The sequence below is a fragment of the Portunus trituberculatus genome, chromosome 37 (assembly GCF_017591435.1).
Source record: "Portunus trituberculatus isolate SZX2019 chromosome 37, ASM1759143v1, whole genome shotgun sequence".
NCBI classification, from domain to species: domain Eukaryota; kingdom Metazoa; phylum Arthropoda; class Malacostraca; order Decapoda; family Portunidae; genus Portunus; species Portunus trituberculatus.
In genome coordinates, this window is record NC_059291.1 from 19,338,726 (window position 1) to 19,359,945 (window position 21,220).

The following is a 21,220-nucleotide window of genomic DNA, read 5'->3' on the forward strand; positions in this document are numbered from 1 at the left end:
AATTCCAGCCTATTTAACCTCTCCTCATATGGTATCTCCTTAAAGTCTGGTATCATTCTTGTTGCTAACCTCTGTACTCTTTCCAGTTTCTTGACATGTTTCTTCATATATGGTGACCAAATTACTGATGCATATTCCAACTGTGGCCTAATCAGGGTGGTCAATATTTTCTTTATCATGTTCCCGTCCAGGTAATTAAATGCCCATCCTATACTTTGGAGCATGCTATACATTTATCCAAGTAATCTATTAATATGCTTTTCTGGAGACAGATTACTCTGTACAGTCACTCCCAAGTCTTTTTCTTCACTGACTTCAATTACAGTCTTCCCCCCCAGCTGGTAGTCCTTATGTGGTCTATATTTACTTCTACCCATTCTTATTACACAACTTTTGTTGGTATTGAATTCTATTTGCCACATCCTGCTCCATTCATATATTTTGTCCAAGTCCTTCTGCAGTATATTACAGTCATGCATATTCCTCACTCTCCTCATAATCTTTGCATCATCTGCAAACATATTCATACAACTTCTCACTCCCTCTGGCATGTCATTTATATAGATGAAGAACATGATAGGACCAAGTACCGAACCTTGGGGAACTCCACTGGTTACTTTCCTCCACTTTGACTTCACTCCCTTCACTACTGTCCTCATTTCTCTACCTATCAAATAATTTCTCATCCACTCAGTCAGATTTCCCCTTATTCCTCCAATACTACTTAACTTCCACATCAATCTGTCATGTGGTACTTTATCAAATACTTTTTTTAGGTCTAAGTATACACAATCAACCCATCCATCCCTCTCTTGTAAAATATCAACCACTCTTGAGTAGAAACAGCAAATTTGACACACATGATTTCCCTTTTCTAAAGCCAAAGTGTTTCTCACTTAGTATTTCTTCGTTTTCCAGAAATTCACACCACTTGCTTTTGATCATTTCTTCACATTTCTTACACATAATGCTGGTCAATGAAACAGGTCTATAATTCAATGGTTCCATGCGACATCTACTTTTGTAAATTGGTACTACATTTGCCCTTTTCCATTCTACTGGCACCTGTCCCGTGTTGATAGATGTTCTTGTTAAATCTAAAATTGGATCTAGCAGCTACTCTTGACATTCTTTTAACATTCTTCCAGACACACCATCTGGTCCCATTGCCATGTTAACATCTAATTGACTCAAAACTTTTGCAATGTCACTTTTTGTTTTTCTTTCATCCATCTTGTCACAGGTAACATCTGTCGATTGAATTGTGTTTCTTCTGTGAATACTTTGCAGAAATTCTCATTCAATTTTTCAACAATGACACTTGTATCTTCATATATATAATCTCCAACCTTTAGTTTATCAACTGTTTCTTTTTTCTGTAATTTACCATTAATGAATTTATAAAACATTTTGGGATCACTTTCACAATTCTCCACTATTCTCTGTTCAAATTCTTGTTTTCTTCTTCTCACTTGAACATATTTATTTCTTGCATTCCTATATGCTTCTCTCTCCACTTCTTCATTATTTCTCTTGCATTTTTCCCATGCCTTTTCCTTCTCCCTTTTTGCCTTGTCACAGGTTTTGTTAAACCATTGACCTCCCTTTAAGATTTTCTTAGTATATTTTGGCACAAAGTTCTCTGCGGCCTCACTATATATTTCCATAAATTTTTCATATTTTAACAGCATGTTTGTTTCCTGGTACATTTCAGACCAATCCACATTTCCAAAATAATTTCTCAACTCCTTATATCTTCCCTTAGCATAATTTAGGCATTCCTCCTTGTATCCAACTTCATTATATTTGCTGAACCCCACCTTTACCTCAAATTTCAATAATTCATGATCACTCTTCCCCAAAGGACACTCATGCTCAATCTCATTTTCTAGAATTACTCCCTTTATGAATATCAAGTCCAGTCTCGACAGGGCATCACCCCTCCTTCCCCTTGTTGGATGCCTCACCCACTGTGTCATCAAATTTCCCACCGCATAATTTAATAGCTGCTCACCCCATTCTCCACCATTCTCCACTTCAAATTCTTTCCAATTGATGTCTTTACAGTTGAAATCTCCAACTATAACCATTTTTGCTTTCTTTGCAGCTTCATTTCTCATCCTTTCTAATGTTCTTTCCATCATACTATTATACTGATCGTTTGACCATGCACTTGTTTTTGGTGGTACATAAACAGTTACAATATTGATATCTTGCCTTCCATCAGTCACCACCACACCCACCACTTCCTCCTTGTCTCCTCCAAGGCACACATTTTGCACTATTAAGTCTTTTCTTGTTAACACAATTATTCCACCTCCACTTTTATTCACTCTATCTTTTCTCCACATTCTATAATTTCCCCCTCCAAACCAATCTATTTGTATATTCGGTCTCAATTTAGTCTCCACTATACACATAATATCTGGTTTATCCCTTATCAGATGGTCCATACACTCTAATCTTTTTAATAGGAAGCTGTCTATGTTAGTACATGATACTCTTATGTCTTTCTTCCTTATCTGCTCCTTTGTCTGGTCTTTTACTCCCTCTCTTTTGTCCACCACTTCCACACTTTGTCATTTCTTATTTTCAAAAAAACTTATCCTTTACTTCTTCTGTTCTTGCCTCATTCCTCTCTTTCACCTCTGTCACCATTTTTCTCATCTTAGTCCTTTCCTCCTGCGACATATTTCTCCTTACATAAAATCATGTTTGTCTCTTGAGAATTTTTCAGCTTCCATGCATTTCTCAGTACATGCTCAGCAGCTACTTGGGATTTTAATGTTATCTTCATGGCTCTAGACTTTCCTTCTTCATACTTTCCCAATCTCATATATTCCTCAACTTCTTCAAATGCATTTTCTTCTTCCGAGATCTTATTCAGCATGGTCTTAATCTTCTCTTCCTCCTTAATTTTTCTCTCCTGCCAGTTTCTTATATTATCTTCCTTTAATCCACTCACTACCACACACTTTTCCTTTTCTGCAATGTTTCTCACCATTGTCTCTTCTTCACTTTTTCTTTTCTGCAATGTTTCTCACCATTGTCTCTTCTTGCTGTAAAACTTTAACAATCTCCTGTTGGGCCAACTCACTCTTCTTTTTCTTGTTGTTTAATTATTTCTCTAAAACTGTTATGCGCTTCATTGTTTTTCTTCATCTCCTCCAGTCTAGTGTCCCTTTGTTTACTTTTCTCCTCTCCTTCTTTTAGTTTTCTTTCCATCTTGGTTATTTTTACAGTTAATTCTTGACACTTTTCCCAGGAGAGCATTGTTACTTTCCAATTCCAGCTTTTGTGTCAACAACTTGGCATTTTCCCTGGTAAGCATTATGGCCTCCTTACGAAAGGCCTCATTTTCTCTTAAGACTCTATCCAACTTTTCCTCTATTACCACTATTGTTCCAATTCTTTTCTCCGTATTCTTGATTCTTCTGTCTAAACTCACCTCCCTCAGTCCTGGGGAATCCAAAAACCACACAAACGAATCTCTTCTCGCTTCCGCCATGTTTACGGTTATCAGCTGTTTGCAGGTTGATGATCAACCCGGATGTGTGTGTGTGTGTGTGTGTGTGTGTGTATTTACCTAATTGTATTTACCTAATTGTAACATACGGGAAAAGAGCTATGCTCGTGTTGTCCCGTCTCCATATCTATTAATGTCCAGCTTTTTCTTAAAATCATGAATATTCCTTGCGTTGACCACTTCCACGTCTAAACTATTCCATGCTTCCACCCTTCTATGAGGGAAGCTATATTTTTTCACATCTCTCCTATAAGTGGCCATTTTAGTTTTTCCCATGCCCTCTCGACATTCTTCCATTCCACATACACAGATCTTCCCTATCCATTTTTCCATGCCAATCATCACTCTGTATATTGCTATCAGGTCTCCCCTTTCTCTTCTGTTTTCCAGGGTTGGAAGTTGCATTCTTTTCAGTCTGTCTTCATAAGTCAAATCTCTTAAGTCAGGCACCATTTTCGTTGCAGCCCTCTGTACTTTCTCTAGTTTCCTTATGTGTTTCTTTAAGTTCGGAGCCCACTGTATTGTTGCATATTCAAGCCTCGGTCTTATCATTGCAGTAATTATTTTCTTCATCATTTCTTCATCTAGATATCTGAACGCCACTCTTATGTTCCTCAATAAGTTCAATACTTCTCCAATTATTTTGTTTATATGTCTCTCTGGCGATAGGTCATTGGTAATTGTCACCCCAAGGTCTTTTTCTTCATGACTGGTTTTATGTCTTCATTTCCTATCTTGTACATACTCCTGATTCTTCTTTCACTCTTGCCAAACTCTATTTTCTTGCATTTTGTCGTGTTGAACTCCATTTGCCATGTACAGCTCCATTTCCATATTCTGTCCAAGTCTTCCTGGAGTAGTTCGCAATCTTTGTCACATCTCACTTTTCTTAACAATTTTGCATCGTCTGCAAATAGGCTCACATAACTGGACACCCCATCCACCATGTCATTTATGTAGACTGCGAACATTACTGGTGCCAACACTGATCCCTGTGGAACTCCACTCTCCACCAATCCCCATTCTGATGGTCTGTCCTTAATTATTGTTCTCATTTCTCTTCCTACCAAAAGTCTTCCATCCATTTTAGTAAACTGCCATGCACTCCTCCTACCATTTCAAGTTTCCAGATCAGTCTCTGGTGTGGTACCTTATCAAAGGCCTTTTTTAAATCCAGATATATTCCATCAGCCCAACCATCTCTTTCCTGTATTACATCTATCACCCTCGAATAGTAACATATCAGGTTTGTCGTGCATGAACGCCCTTTCCTAAAACCAAATTGACACTCACAAAGTATGTCATTTTTCTCCAAGAAGTCTGTCCATCTAGTCTTCACCACCCTCTCACACATCTTAGCTACCACACTTGTAAGTGACACTGGTCTATAGTTCAATGGGTCTCTCTTGTTACCTGATTTATAGATTGGGACAATGTTAGCTCTTTTCCAGTCTTGGGGCACTACGCCTTCCCTTAATGAGGCATCAATTACTTCACAAACTTTTTCTGCCAATTGCTCCTGCATTCTCTTAAAATCCATCCTGATACCCCATCAGGTCCCACAGCTTTTCTCACTTCTAAACTCCCCATCATGTTCTTGATCTCCTCCACCGTTACTTGAAACTCCTTCATAATCCCTTTCTGTTCCATTACCAGTGGTTTGTCAAAAGCAGTCTCCTTTGTGAATACCTTCCGAAAGCATCCATTCATAGCCTCTGCCATTTCCTGGGATCTTCACTGCATACTCCATTTACTTCTAAACTTTCAATACTTTCTCTATTTTTGATGTTGTTGTTCACATGTCTGTAAAAAAGCCTTGGTTGGTCTTTACATTTATCAATTATATCCTTTTCTTGTTTCTTTCTTTCTTCTCTTCTAATCAACACATATTCATTTCTTGCTCTTTTGTAACTTTCCCACTGCTTAATCCGTCTTTTCCTTCTCCACCTCTTCCATGCATCCTCTTTTCTTGTTCTAGCCTTTTCACATCTATCGTTAAACCAGTCCTGCTTTCCAACTTCTCTATGTTGTCTTATTGGTACAAATTTTTCTCACCTTCTTTGTATATTTTTATAAATTCCTTCCACTTTTCATTTGCTCCTTAGCACTCTTGAATTTCATCCAATTTGTCTCTTGAAAGAATTTCTTTAGGTTTCCAAAATCTGTCTTGGCATAATTCCATCTTCCCACTTTATATTCTTCATTTCTTCTAGATTTCTCTTCGTCTATCACCTTGAACTCCAAAACTGCATGATCACTCTTTGCTAAAGGGCACTCCACCCTCATCTCCTCAATGACCATTGGCTCTGTACTAAAGACCAAGTCCAGTCTTGACGATGCTCCCTCTCCTCCAAACCTAGTATCTTCTTTGACCCACTGAGTTAACACATTTTCCATTGCCAGTGTCAATAGTGTATTTCCCATGTTGTCTCTGATCCTTCCATTGACCAGTCCTCCCAACACACCTCTTTACAATTAAAATCTCCCATCATTATAGTTCGTTCACAACCACCCAACATTTCTTCCAGACATGTTCCTGTATCACTTATCATTTCTTCATATTCCTGTACTGACCATGCATTTGTCTTAGGTGGTACGTACACCACTATGTAGTGCCTCTTTTTTCCTTCATTAGTTTCTGCTCTGATCTTTAGCACTTCTGCCTTTCCCATACCTTTGTGTGTGTGTGTGTGTGTGTGTGTGTGTGTGTGTGTGTGTGTGTGTGTGTGTGTGTGTGTGTGTGTGTATTTACCTAATTGTATTTACCTAATTGTAACATACGGGAAAAGAGCTATGCTCGTGTTGTCCCGTCTCCATATCTATTAATGTCCAGCTTTTTCTTAAAATCATGAATATTCCTTGCGTTGACCACTTCCACGTCTAAACTATTCCATGCTTCCACCCTTCTATGAGGAAGCTATATTTTTCACATCTCTCCTATAAGTGGCCATTTTAGTTTTTCCCATGCCCTCTCGACATTCTTCCATTCCACATACACAGATCTTCCCTATCCATTTTTCCATGCCAATCATCACTCTGTATATTGCTATCAGGTCTCCCCTTTCTCTTCTGTTTTCCAGGGTTGGAAGTTGCATTCTTTTCAGTCTGTCTTCATAAGTCAAATCTCTTAAGTCAGGCACCATTTTCGTTGCAGCCCTCTGTACTTTCTCTAGTTTCCTTATGTGTTTCTTTAAGTTCGAGCCCACTGTATTGTTGCATATTCAAGCCTCGGTCTTATCATTGCAGTAATTATTTTCTTCATCATTTCTTCATCTAGATATCGAACGCCACTCTTATGTTCCTCAATAAGTTCAATACTTCTCCAATTATTTTGTTTATATGTCTCTCTGGCGATAGGTCATTGGTAATTGTCACCCCAAGGTCTTTTTCTTCATGACTGGTTTTATGTCTTCATTTCCTATCTTGTACATACTCCTGATTCTTCTTTCACTCTTGCCAAACTCTATTTTCTTGCATTTTGTCGTGTTGAACTCCATTTGCCATGTACAGCTCCATTTCCATATTCTGTCCAAGTCTTCCTGGAGTAGTTCGCAATCTTTGTCACATCTCACTTTTCTTAACAATTTTGCATCGTCTGCAAATAGGCTCACATAACTGGACACCCCATCCACCATGTCATTTATGTAGACTGCGAACATTACTGGTGCCAACACTGATCCCTGTGGAACTCCACTCTCCACCAATCCCCATTCTGATGGTCTGTCCTTAATTATTGTTCTCATTTCTCTTCCTACCAAAAGTCTTCCATCCATTTTAGTAAACTGCCATGCACTCCTCCTACCATTTCAAGTTTCCAGATCAGTCTCTGGTGTGGTACCTTATCAAAGGCCTTTTTTAAATCCAGATATATTCCATCAGCCCAACCATCTCTTTCCTGTATTACATCTATCACCCTCGAATAGTAACATATCAGGTTTGTCGTGCATGAACGCCCTTTCCTAAAACCAAATTGACACTCACAAAGTATGTCATTTTTCTCCAAGAAGTCTGTCCATCTAGTCTTCACCACCCTCTCACACATCTTAGCTACCACACTTGTAAGTGACACTGGTCTATAGTTCAATGGGTCTCTCTTGTTACCTGATTTATAGATTGGGACAATGTTAGCTCTTTTCCAGTCTTGGGGCACTACACCTTCCCTTAATGAGGCATCAATTACTTCACAAACTTTTTCTGCCAATTGCTCCTGCATTCTCTTAAAATCCATCCTGATACCCCATCAGGTCCCACAGCTTTTCTCACTTCTAAACTCCCCATCATGTTCTTGATCTCCTCCACCGTTACTTGAAACTCCTTCATAATCCCTTTCTGTTCCATTACCAGTGGTTTGTCAAAAGCAGTCTCCTTTGTGAATACCTTCCGAAAGCATCCATTCATAGCCTCTGCCATTTCCTGGGATCTTCACTGCATACTCCATTTACTTCTAAACTTTCAATACTTTCTCTATTTTTGATGTTGTTGTTCACATGTCTGTAAAAAAGCCTTGGTTGGTCTTTACATTTATCAATTATATCCTTTTCTTGTTTCTTTCTTTCTTCTCTTCTAATCAACACATATTCATTTCTTGCTCTTTTGTAACTTTCCCACTGCTTAATCCGTCTTTTCCTTCTCCACCTCTTCCATGCATCCTCTTTTCTTGTTCTAGCCTTTTCACATCTATCGTTAAACCAGTCCTGCTTTCCAACTTCTCTATGTTGTCTTATTGGTACAAATTTTTCTCACCTTCTTTGTATATTTTTATAAATTCCTTCCACTTTTCATTTGCTCCTTAGCACTCTTGAATTTCATCCAATTTGTCTCTTGAAAGAATTTCTTTAGGTTTCCAAAATCTGTCTTGGCATAATTCCATCTTCCCACTTTATATTCTTCATTTCTTCTAGATTTCTCTTCGTCTATCACCTTGAACTCCAAAACTGCATGATCACTCTTTGCTAAAGGGCACTCCACCCTCATCTCCTCAATGACCATTGGCTCTGTACTAAAGACCAAGTCCAGTCTTGACGATGCTCCCTCTCCTCCAAACCTAGTATCTTCTTTGACCCACTGAGTTAACACATTTTCCATTGCCAGTGTCAATAGTGTATTTCCCATGTTGTCTCTGATCCTTCCATTGACCAGTCCTCCCAACACACCTCTTTACAATTAAAATCTCCCATCATTATAGTTCGTTCACAGCCACCCAACATTTCTTCCAGACATGTTCCTGTATCACTTATCATTTCTTCATATTCCTGTACTGACCATGCATTTGTCTTAGGTGGTACGTACACCACTATGTAGTGCCTCTTTTTCCTTCATTAGTTTCTGCTCTGATCTTTAGCACTTCTGCCTTTCCCATACCTTTTTCACTTGATCCACCTTTATATCTTTTTAACCAGCAACATCACTCCTCCTCCCATCTTACCTACTCTATTTCTTTTCCAAACGTTATATTTCCTTCTCCAACCTTCATCAGGTCTTCTCCTCTCTCAGTTTTGTTTCAGTAAGACCCACAATATCTGGGTTCTTGTCCCTCAAGTAATCGTTGAGTTCTAAAATCCCGATATCACTCCATTTATGTTGGAATACATTACATTTCGCTCATATGTAAGTTTCTTTAGTCCTTTCTTGCTGTACTTTTCTGGGTTATGAACCACTTCCTCAGTCTCATATCCAAGATTCTCCAGAAAAACTCTTTCTTCTCCTCTTCTGTCCTCTCTTCATTTTTTTCAAAGCCTCCTTTCTCAACTCATTTAACATTTCTCTTTCCTTTTCACCGAGATCTCTTCTCAACCAAATCTTCCTTGTTGTTTCCTGCTGGGCTAGCCTCCATGACTTCTCCACCAATTCATCTACATCCTTTTGTGACTTAAGTTTGATTCTTATTGGCCTCATACCTTCTCTTGTGAACTTTCCAATTCTATGGAAGTCCTCTATTTCTTGTACTAGGTCTTTTCCTCCTCCTGCACCACATTAATGATATTATTTATCACCTTTTTATGTTTTTTCTCTCTCCATTTTACTCGGTGTCTTATCCTCCTCCACACCAAATATCACCACACATCTCTTTTGTCTACAGTTTCCCTCACCAATGTCTCATTTGACTTAATAACCTTCACCACTTTCTCAGCTATCTTCTCTTCTATGATCTGTTGATCTATAATTTCAGCAAGGCCCAAAGTTTTCTCCCTGACTCTTTGATTTCCTTTTCCAGACTTGCAACTTTGTAATTTACCTCCTTTCTTTCCACTTCCTGACTTTTTCCATTCAGCCTGCTTCTCCATCACTTTTCCTAGAGATTCTCCACATTTTCGCAATTCACTTTAATTAGCTTAACTTCCTCTTTCAGTGCTGCATTTTCCTTCTTCATATCGGCACAGTCTTTCTTTACATTGTCATAACTCGTTTCCAGGCCCTCATACTTTTCAAACAGTTTTTCAATTTTACCTTCTAACTCCAGAATTTTCTTCACATAAGCGCTCTTCTCCATTATTCCTTGAAACCCTGTGAAGTCTGATTCCTCTTTCGAGTTCACGGCCGCCATGTTGCGCAGACGTAAACAAACCAGCTGATGGCTCAAACGCAGGCTACAGTTTATATTTACCTTCACTGGACATTATTTTGCTAATCAACAGTTAACATGACTATATGGAGACGGGACAAACATTACCAGCTCCTTTCCCACCTTGGTTACTCTTAGGCAATGGTAACTGTAGAATTATAGATGATTGCTCTGGAGCTCAGCGACCACCTCCGCCATCGACGATGTCCTGTGTGTGTGTGTGTGTGTGTGTGTGTGTGTGTGTGTGTGTGTGTGTGTGTGTGTGTGTGTGTGTGTGTGTGTGTGTGTGTGTGTATTTACCTAATTGTATTTACCTAATTGTAACATACGGGAAAAGAGTTATGCTCGTACTGTCCCGTCTCCATATCTACTAATGTCCAGCTTTTTCTTAAAATCATGAATATTCCTTGCGTTGACCACTTCCACGTCTAAACTATTCCATGCTTCCACCCTTCTATGAGGGAAGCTATATTTTTTCACATCTCTCCTATAAGTGGCCATTTTAGTTTTTCCCATGCCCTCTCGACATTCTTTCATTCCACATACACAGATCTTCCCTATCCATTTTTCCATGCCAATCATCACTCTGTATATTGCTATCAGGTCTCCCTTTCTCTTCTGTTTTCCAGGGTCGGAAGTTGCATTCTGTTCAGTCTGTCTTCATAAGTCAAATCTCTTAAGTCAGGCACCATTTTTGTTGCAGCCCTCTGTACTTTCTCTAGTTTCCTTATGTGTTTCTTTAAGTTCGGAGCCCACTGTATTGTTGCATATTCAAGCCTTGGTCTTATCATTGCAGTAATTATTTTCTTCATCATTTCTTCATCTAAATATACGAACGCCACTCTTATGTTCCTCAATAAGTTCAATACTTCTCCAATTATTTGTGTGTGTGTGTGTGTGTGTGTGAGTTTATTTACCTAGTTGTTAGTTTTACAGGGCTTGGGCTTTATGCTCATGTGGCCCTGTCTCCATATCTACACTTATCCAATTTTTCTTTAAAACTATGAACACTCATTGCTGACACCACTTCCTCACTCAAACTGTTCCAAAACTCAACACATCTTTGCGGGAAACTATATTTTTCAACATCTCTCAGACATCTTCCCTTCCTCAGTTTCTTACTATGCGATCTTGTGCTTCTAATGTCATATTCTTCTCTCAGGATTAGTTTCTCATTATCCACTTGATCCATTCCTTTAATCAATTTATAAACTTGTATCAGATCCCCTCTCTCTCTTCTCTGTTCCAGGGTTGGTAGATCCATAGCTTTTAGTCTCTCATATGTCATCCCTTCAAATTCTGGAACCATTCTTGTAGCCATTTTTTGTAATCTCTCCAACTTCCTTATGTGTTTCTTTTTATGGGGGATCCACATAACTCCTGCATATTCCAATCTGGGTCTTAATATAGTACTTATCAATTTCTTCATCATTTCTTTATCCGTGTAGTGAAACGCTATTCCAATACTCCTTAGCAAATTATATGTCTCTCTGAAAATTCTATCTATATGGCTTACCATTTGATTCTTTTCTTCCATTGTCACTCCCAAGTCCTTTTCCTTTTTACTTTCTCCAATTCTACTCCATCTCCCATCTTATAGATTCCATCTCTGGTTGTCTTTTCCTGTTTCCCATTTCCATGACATGGCTTTTGTCCACATTGAATTCCATCTCACACTTTTTACTCCATTTCCAGATCTTATTTAGGTCTTCCTGCAGTATTTCACAATCCTCTTTTTGCTTTATAACTCTGCACAGTTTCGCATCGTCCGCAAACAGATTTATGTAACTGTTCACTCCCTCTGGCATTGTCATTTATATATATGAGAAAAAGTATTGGCGCCAATACTGACCACTGTGGCACTCCACTCTCTACTGCTCCCCAGTTGGACTTCATATCTTTAACCACCATTTTTATTTCTCTCCCCCTCAAATAATTTTCTATCCATCTCAATGTGCTTCCCTTTAGGCCACCCGTCTCCTCTAACTTCAACAGTAATCTTGCATGTGGCACTTTATCAAACGCCTTTTTTAAATCCAAATAAATACAGTCAACACATCCCTCTCTCTCTCTTGTACTCCTTCAATTATTCTAGAGCAGAAACTCAGTAAATTTGTTACACACGACCAACCTTTTCTAAAACCAAATTGGCTATTTGATAATAATTTGTTGTCTTCAAGGAACTCGATCCATTGTTTCTTTATTACTTTTTCACACATCTTGCATATTACACTAGTTAGTGATACTGGTCTGTAATTTAAAGGTTCTTCCTTCCTACCGCTCTTATATATGGGAACCACCTCAGCTCTTTTCCATTCTACTGGTACTGTGCCACTTTCTAGTGAGCATTTTATGATGTTGTATATAGGACTTGCTAGTTCTTCCCTACATTATTTCAATATTCTTCCTGAGACTTCATCCGGTCCCATTGCCTTCTCTTCATCCAATTCCTTCATCATCTCTTTTATTTCTAACTTGGTTACTTTAATCTTTTTCATATAGAGTCTCTCTATTACCCTGTGGTCTTTCGAATTTGGATTCCTTAGTAAAGACCTGAAATTTACTATTTAACAGTTCTGCCATACTTTTTGGGTCTTCCACCATCTCGTACTCTCATTTTAACTTTTTTCTATTGTCTCTTTTTGCCTTATTTTTCCATTTGTGAATCTGTAGAACAATTTTGGTTGCTCCTTACATTTTTCAACAATGTCCTTTTCATAGTTTCTTTCCTCTTCCTTCCTTTCCTTCCTCACCTTAACATATTCATTTCTCACTACCTTGAAGTTTTCCTTATTTCCTGGATTTCTATTTTTCTTCCTCCTTTTCCATGCTCCATGTCTTTTCTCCTTTGTCCTAGCACACTGTACATTAAACCAATCTTTCTTTCCTTCTTCTTTAGGTCTATATTTTGGGACATATTCCCTGACTCCTGTTTTGTATATTTCCAAAAATATGTTATATTTCTCTTGCACCCTCTCTGAATTTTCCTCCTCCCAGTTTAGGTTTTTAAAATAATTCTGGAGGTTCTCTATATCAGCCTTTCTGTAATTTAATTGGTTTCCTTTGTATGATTCGTCTCTATATTCATTTCCCTCTTCTATATCCATTTCTAATATTACATGGTCTTTCTTTCCTAATGGGCACTTATATCATCGCTCATTTGTATTCCCTTTGTTAAAACCAAATCCAATCTCGCCGGCTCATCATTTCCTCTAAATCTTGTGTTTTCCTTTACTCTTTGGTCCATCATATTATCTATCATTAGGTTCAGAAATCTTTCTCCCCAGGCTTCTTCTCCCATACCACTTTCATAAATTTTCCAGACCACCTCCTTACAGTTGAAATCTCCTACTAATATCACTTTTCTCCTTTCTTTAATGACTCTCATCAAACTCCTTATTGTGTTATCTATCATGTCTTCATTTGTCCATGAATTTGTTTTTGGCGGCATATATGTTACAATGATTGTTAACTCTTTTTTATTAATATGCATCTTAACATACAGTACTTCTGCTTTTCCTTTTCCACACTCCACTTGGTTTACCATCATCTCTTTCCTTAACATTATCATGACTCCTCCTCCTCCTTTACCCACTCTGTCTCTCCTCCATACATTATGCCCATTATGTCTCTCCTCCATACATTATACCCATTATCTATGTCTATTTTAATTGCCTCACTTAATTTTATTTCAGTCAGGCACACAATATCCAGTTCTTCTTTTTTTATGTAGTCTCTTAATTTTAATTTACTTGATAAAACCCCATCTATGTTCATATACATCATTTTTAATCCCTTGCTCTTATCACCTTTAGTTAGACTTGCTCCACACTTTCCTCTTCCTTCTCTTTTATATACCATTTCTTTATCCTGTCTCCTAGAACTCTCCAAAAAAAAAAATGCCTTCATTTCTCCTCCTCTGACCTTTCATTATTTTTTTCCCTTGCTTCTGCCACTAATTCGTTGTGTCTCTTCCTTTCTTCCTCATTTCTATTTTTCTTTATATATATATATATATATATATATATATATATATATATATATATATATATATATATATATATATATATATATATATATATATATATATATATATATATATATATATATATATATATATATATATATATATATATATATATATATATATATATATATATATATATATATATATATATATATATATATATATATATATATATATATATATATATATATATATATATATATATATCCTGCAACCTTCTGTTTCTCTATGTTTTGTTGTTCTATATAATACAACAGGTCCCCACATTCTCTTCTATCTTATAAGGTTGGCAGTCCCATTTTCTTCAGTCGTTCTTCATATGTGAGGTCCTTTAATTCCGGCACCATCTTTGTAGCAATCTTCTGCATCCTTTTTAATTTTCCTATATCCTTTTTAGAGCTCGGAGACCATACCACTGCTGCATATTCCAGCCTTGGGCGTATCATGCTTGTGAAGATTTTTTTCATCATATCTTTATCCATGTAATGAAATGAAATGCCACTCTTATATTAGTCAATATTTTATATGACAGTCCAAATATCTTGCTTATGTGTTTTTCAGGACATTTCTTGGCATTCAACTCTAATTTCCACTTCCTGCTCCACTCATAGATCTTGTTTAAATCTTCCTGCAACAGCAGACAGTCCTCTTTGGTTTTGATAACTCTTAGCAGCTTTGCATCATCAGTGAATGTCGTTTACATAAATCTGAAACATAATAGGGGCTAACACTGATCCTCGTGGCACTCCGCAAGATGAGTATATATCTCTTATCACACTTCTCATTTCCCTATCCTTCAAATTACCTCTTGTCCATTCAAGCAAAGTTCCTCGCAGTCCTCCTATGTTCTCTAGTTTCCAAAATAAGTCTTCCATGAGGGATTTTATCAAAAGCCTTTTTAATATCCAGATATACTGTGTCTACCCATCCATCTCTGTTTTCAAGTCTTGTAATAACTCTCGAGTAGGAGCTTAATAAGTTTGATGCACATGACCGACTGCCCTGTCCTGAACTCAAATTGTCTGTTCAATATAACTTGCTCCTCTTCTAGCACAAGGATTTTGCTGCATAATGCTGAGATGTGCAGCAATAAACCACAGAAAATTCTGTAACACAGACCAGGACAGCAATATTGTCAAAGAAATTAAAATACTGCATTTGAGAAACAGTTTTGGAATAGTGTTTGCAAAGAAAGTAAGAGACATAAAAACACATGGTGATCAAGTAGTGTACAGAAACCAAAGGTATACAAGAATATGTATTGTTTTTCATTATTTTACCATTTTACCATTGTAGTTTCTTCAGAGACTAATACACAGTTGATGAGTCAACTTGTTACACTCATGGTATATCAGCATCCAAATCATTGGGGAAATGGAACCTGTTGCTATACTGAGTCTGGCCACCATGCAGGACAAACAAACAAAGCCTTCCATATAGTTGATGATTTCTATCATGATGTATGTATATCTACCACTTTGAAAGTTTTTTTTGTGTTTTAATCCATTTAATATGGCTTGCTCTAGACTAGCAGATGTCTCTGATCATATGGAGGGCATGTTAATGCCAGCAAGTACAAATAATGACAACAAACTCTTCATGGTTAACAGTGTAAATGAACACATGCACTTTATGATGGAAGAGGTATACAAGACAGTGATTTACCTTTTTTTTAATAACATAATGCAAAGAGTAAACAGAGCATCAATGATCATGCTTGTCTGCATTACCACTATTATCCACCTGATGAAGCCAAGATCTCAGTGCTAGAAAACACTAATATTCACTTTGTTTCATGAGTAAATTAAAATGTACAGTTTACGGTAGAACAGGAGAGGCAAGAATAAGTTACCTATTTTGGTTACTGATTCACAGATTGAAAGGCTGTGCCAGATTTTCTACATAAAGGAAGCTCACAAACAGATACGACATTATCCATTTTTTTCACACCATGACATGAAGACTAAACAATAAGGCATCATGGAAGCATTGTCAGACTTAGGTACCCAACATATCTACTCCTAAGTTCAGAAGAAAAGCAGAAAATGCTTTTTTGAAGGAAAATGAGGACTATTCTGTTGTGCCATACTACAAGGAAGCTGAGCAAATCATCCAGTTACATAAGGGAAAAATTCTTAATGTGATACTCCTCAGGGAAAAAAGAACAACGGACATCAAACAAAAGATACAGTATCCAATATAGAACATAAACAGTATTGTCTGTACTATGTGATTTCCTGTGGTAGGTGGTCAGCTGTGTATATTGTAGAAATATCCTAAGGCATAAAGAAAAATATACAAACACAGGAATTATATGAGTAATCATAGGACTTTGAATTCATGGATACTGGACGCCTAAGAACAAGATTACCTGAAAAATTAGAGCAAGGCAGCAATCATTACCATTGAAAAGGGTAAAAAGACAAACAAAAACTAAAAACAGCATGTATCATAAAAAAAAATAAATAAAAAAGCCAAACATGGAGAAAGCTTTGTATGTCTGTCTTGTACAACAGCAAGACTCATCATAACAACAGCATGAGTCTGCCTAAAATAAACAATTTCCAAATAACCTATAGGTCAATTTGCTAAAAATGTTTAAAAGCTTCAGGAACTGGGTGCATTACTCCCTCTAAGGAAGTAATAATGGTAAAATGTTACACAAGAAGAATAATTCTCTATATCCTGAGTTTTTCAAAATACTTAAATTTCATTTTATTTTATTGCAAGATATATAACTCCCAGTGATAGAGAAATGTAATTCCACACCACAAGATATTGAATATCAACATGTTACTTACTTGTGTAAATCTTCGCACAAGACATGTTTTTCCAACTCCAGCATTGCCAATTAGGACCACCTTGAACAGGAACTTGTAATCTTCCATAGTAAAGAGAACTTCCTCTCCTGGAAAGAAAAGAGATGGATCCTCCAATGATATCATGAAATATACATAAAACTTTATGTCCATGTTACTGATTTATTGTGAGATAAGGAAGCTAATGTTAATATAGTACAGAATTACCATAAGCTACTTTGAAAATGTCCAAATAGACCTTTACACACACACACACACACACACACACACACACACACACACACACACACACACACACGAGACGCAGCAGAGGAAAGACGCGATACCGTCGCTCCCGAGAATCAGCTGATCTTCACTACCTTTGTTTGGGTTTACAGTGGCCTGGGCGATAAGTGTGGACTCATTTTTTTTTTTCATGAATACAGTGTTAAATAATAATGAGTGAGAAAGATATTCCATCTAAATGCAGGTATGTGACAAGGGAAAGAATGAAAGCTGATGATGACAATGTTGGTGAGGGAGGAGGAGAATTTGAAGGCTTTGATACGGCGCAAACTTCACTATTTGATAGAGTCTTAACTATCGAATGTAAATTAGATAAATTGATAAAGGAGAGTATGGGAATGAAAGAGAATGAAAAACAGGATAAAGAGCTCCAGAAATTGAAAGAAAGGATAAAAAGAGTGGAAGAAAACGAAACTAGGCTAAGAACCGAAAATGAAGAATTAAAAGTCCAAATAGCAAACTATAAGAAATTGATGGAAGAAGGACTCGGTAAAGCCAAGAAAGAAAAAAAATGGCTAAAAGATCTAGTTAACAAAGAAGAAGAAAGAGTACAAGACGTGATTAAAAAAGAAGTACAAGCATGGAGAATCCAAGATAAGAAAGACAAGGAATCATTTCAAGAGGAAGTATTTCAAGAACAGTTAAAAGAAAGAGATGAAAATATGACAAGCAAAATGATAGGACTCCTCAAGAAAAAAGAAAATTTAGTAACAGAAATTGCGGAAAAAAAGAAGAGTGTAATTATTTTTGGACTGAAAGAAAAAAATGTTAAATATAGACCAAGAAGGGAAAAAGACGAAATGAAATCAGTAAAAGACCTACTAAAACATCTGAATGACGAGGATAGACAGAACTTAGAAGAGGAAGTAGAAGAAATCCATAGAATGGGACCATATCAAGAAGGAACAGTGAGACCAATTAAGATATTACTAAAATCACAAGCAGCAGCAGAAGAAGTACTATATAGAAAAACGAAACTCAGAGAAACAGAAGGTTGCAAAGATATATATATAAAGAAAAATAGAAACGAGGAGGAAAGGAAGAGACACAATGAACTGGTGGCAGAAGCAAGAGAAAAAATAATGAAAGGTCAGAGGAGGAGAAGAAGGCATTTTTGGAGAATTATAGGAGACAGGATAAGGAAATGGTATATAAAAGAGAAAGAAGAGAAAGAATGGAGCAAGTTTAACTAAAAATGATAAGAACAAGAGATTAAAATGATGTATACAAACATAGATGGGATTTTATCTAGTAAATTAGAATTAAGAGATTACATAAAGAAAGAAGAACCAGATATTGTATGCCTGGTGGAAACAAAGTTAAATGAGGCAATAAAATAGACATAGATAAAAGGTATAATATATGGAGGAGAGACAGAGTGGGTAAAGGAGGAGGAGGAGTCATGATGATGTTAAGGAAGGAGATAGTGGTAAATCAAGTGGAGTTTGGGGAAGGAAAATCAGAAATACTGTATGTTAAGATGCATATTAACAAAAAGGAGTTAACAATCATTGGAACATATGTGCCACCAAAACAAACTCATGGACTAACCAAGAATATAGAGACATGATAGATGACACAATAAGGAGTCTTACAAGAATCATTAAGGAAAGGAGAAAAGTGATATTGATAGGAGATTTCAACTGTAAGGAGGTAGACTGGGAAAATTATGAAAGTGGTATGGGGGAAGATGCCTGGGAGATAGATTCCTGAACCTAATGATAGATAATTTGATGGTCCAAAGAGTAAAGGAAAACACAAGATTCAGAGGAAACGATGAGCCGGCAAGATTAGACCTAGTTTTTACAAGGGATATACCAATTAACGATGATATAAGATACAAGTGCCCATTGGGAAAGAGTGACCATGTAATATTAGAGATGGATATAGAAGAAGGAAAGGAAGATAGAGATGAATCATACAAAGGAGACCGATTAAATTACAGAAAGGCTGATATTGAGAATCTCAAGAACTATTTTAAAACGTAAACTGGGAGGAGATGGAAAACTCATTAACGGTTCAAGAGAAATATAACTTATTTTTGGAAATATACAAAACTGGGGTCAGGGAATATGTTCCGAAATATAGACCTAAAGAAGAAGGAAAGAAAGATTGGTTTAATGCAAGATGTGCTAGGGCAAAGGAGAAACGAGATGGAGCATGGAAAAGGTGGAGAAGAAACAGAAATCCAGAAAATAAGGAAAACTTCAAAACAGCAAGAAATGAATATGCTAAGGTGAGAAAGGAAGAAGAAAAGAACTATGAAAAGGACATTGTCGAAAAATGTAAGGAACAACCAAAATTGTTCTACAGATTCATAAATGGAAAAATAAGACAAAAGAAACAATAGAAAGGTTAAAAGGAGAAAACGGAATGGTGGAAGACCCAAAAGTATGGCAGAACTGTTAAATAGTAAATTTCATGAGGTCTTTACTAAGGAATCCAAATTTGAAAGACCACAGGGTAATAGAGAGACTGTCTATATGAAAGAGATTAAAGTAACCAAGCTTGAAATAAAAAGTTGATGACGGAATTGGATGAGGAAAAGGCAATGGGACCGGATGAAGTCTCAGGCAGAATACTGAAAGAATGTAGGGAAGAACTAGCAAGTCCAATATACAACATCATAAAATGCTCAATAGAAAATGGAACAGTGCCAGTGGAGTGGAAAAGAGCTGAGGTGGTTCCCATATATAAGAGCGGAAGGAAGGAAGAACCTTTAAATTACAGGACCGGTATCACTAACTAGTGTAATATGCAAGATGTGTGAAAAAGTAATAAAGAAGCAATGGATCGAGTTTCTTGAAGACAACAAAATATTATCAAATAGCCAATTTGGTTTTAGAAAAGGTCGGTCATGTGTGACAAATTTATTGAGTTTCTACTCTAGAATAGTTGATAAAGTACAAGAGAGAGGGATGGGTTGACTGTATTTATTTAGATCTAAAAAAGGCTTTTGATAAAGTGCCACATGAAAGATTACTATGGAAGTTAGAGGAGAAGGGTGGCTTAAAAGGAAGCACATTGAGATGGATGAAGAATTACTTAAGGGGGAGAGAAATAAGGACGATAGTTAAAGATATGAAGTCCAAGTGGAGAACAGTAGACAGCGGAGTGCCACAGGGGTCAGTATTGGCACCAATACTTTTTCTCGTATATATAAATGACATGCCAGAGGAGTGAACAGCTACATAAATCTGTTTATGGACGATGCGAAACTGTGCAGAGTCATTAAACAAAAAGAGGATTGTGAAATACTACAGGAAGACTTAAACAAGATCTGGAAATGGAGCAAAAAATGGGAGATGGAATTCAATGTGGACAAAAGCCATGTCATGGAAATGGGAAAAAGTGAAAGACGACCAGTGGGAATCTATAAGATGGGAGATGGAGTAGAACTAGAAAAAGTAAAAAGGAAAAGGACTTGGGAGTGACAATGGAAGAAAATAATCAACCGGTAAGCCATATTGATAGAATTTTCAGAGAGACGTATAATTTGCTAAGGAATATTGGAGTAGCATTTCACTATATGGACAAGGAAATGATGAAGAAATTGATAAGTACTAAAATAAGACCTAGATTGGAATATGCAGGAGTTGTGTGGACTCCCCATAAAAAGAAACACATAAGAAAATTAGAGAGACTACAAAAAATGGCTACAAGAATGGTTCCAGAATTTAAAGGGATGGCATATGAGGAGAGACTAAAGGCAATGGATCTACCAACCTTGGAGCAGAGAGAGAGAGGGGATCTGATACAAGTTTATAAATTGATTAACGGAATGGATGAAGTGGATAATGAGAAACTGATCCTGAGAGAAGAATATGACTTTAGAAGCACAAGATCGCATAGTAAGAAACTAAGGAAGGACGATGTCTGAGAGATGTTAAAAATTTAGTTTCCGCAAAGATGTGTTGAGACTTGGAACAGTTTGAGTGAGGAAGTGGTATCAGCAAAGAGTGTACATAGTTTTAAAGAAAAATTGGATAAGTGTAGATATG

General features: G+C 36.9%; 1 protein-coding gene across 8 annotated transcripts in view; it reads right to left on the reverse strand.

Annotated features, from left to right (window-relative positions):
• LOC123514372 (ras-related protein Rab-30-like) overlaps nt 1-21,220 on the reverse strand; it is a 138,584-nt gene that overhangs the window by 59,728 nt on the left and 57,636 nt on the right. For all 8 annotated transcript variants that reach the window (XM_045272256.1, XM_045272253.1, XM_045272254.1 and 5 more), the window contains exon 2: nt 16,917-17,023. In XM_045272256.1, the coding sequence (XP_045128191.1) occupies nt 16,917-17,023 (107 nt within the window). The remainder of the gene's footprint in view (nt 1-16,916; nt 17,024-21,220) is intronic.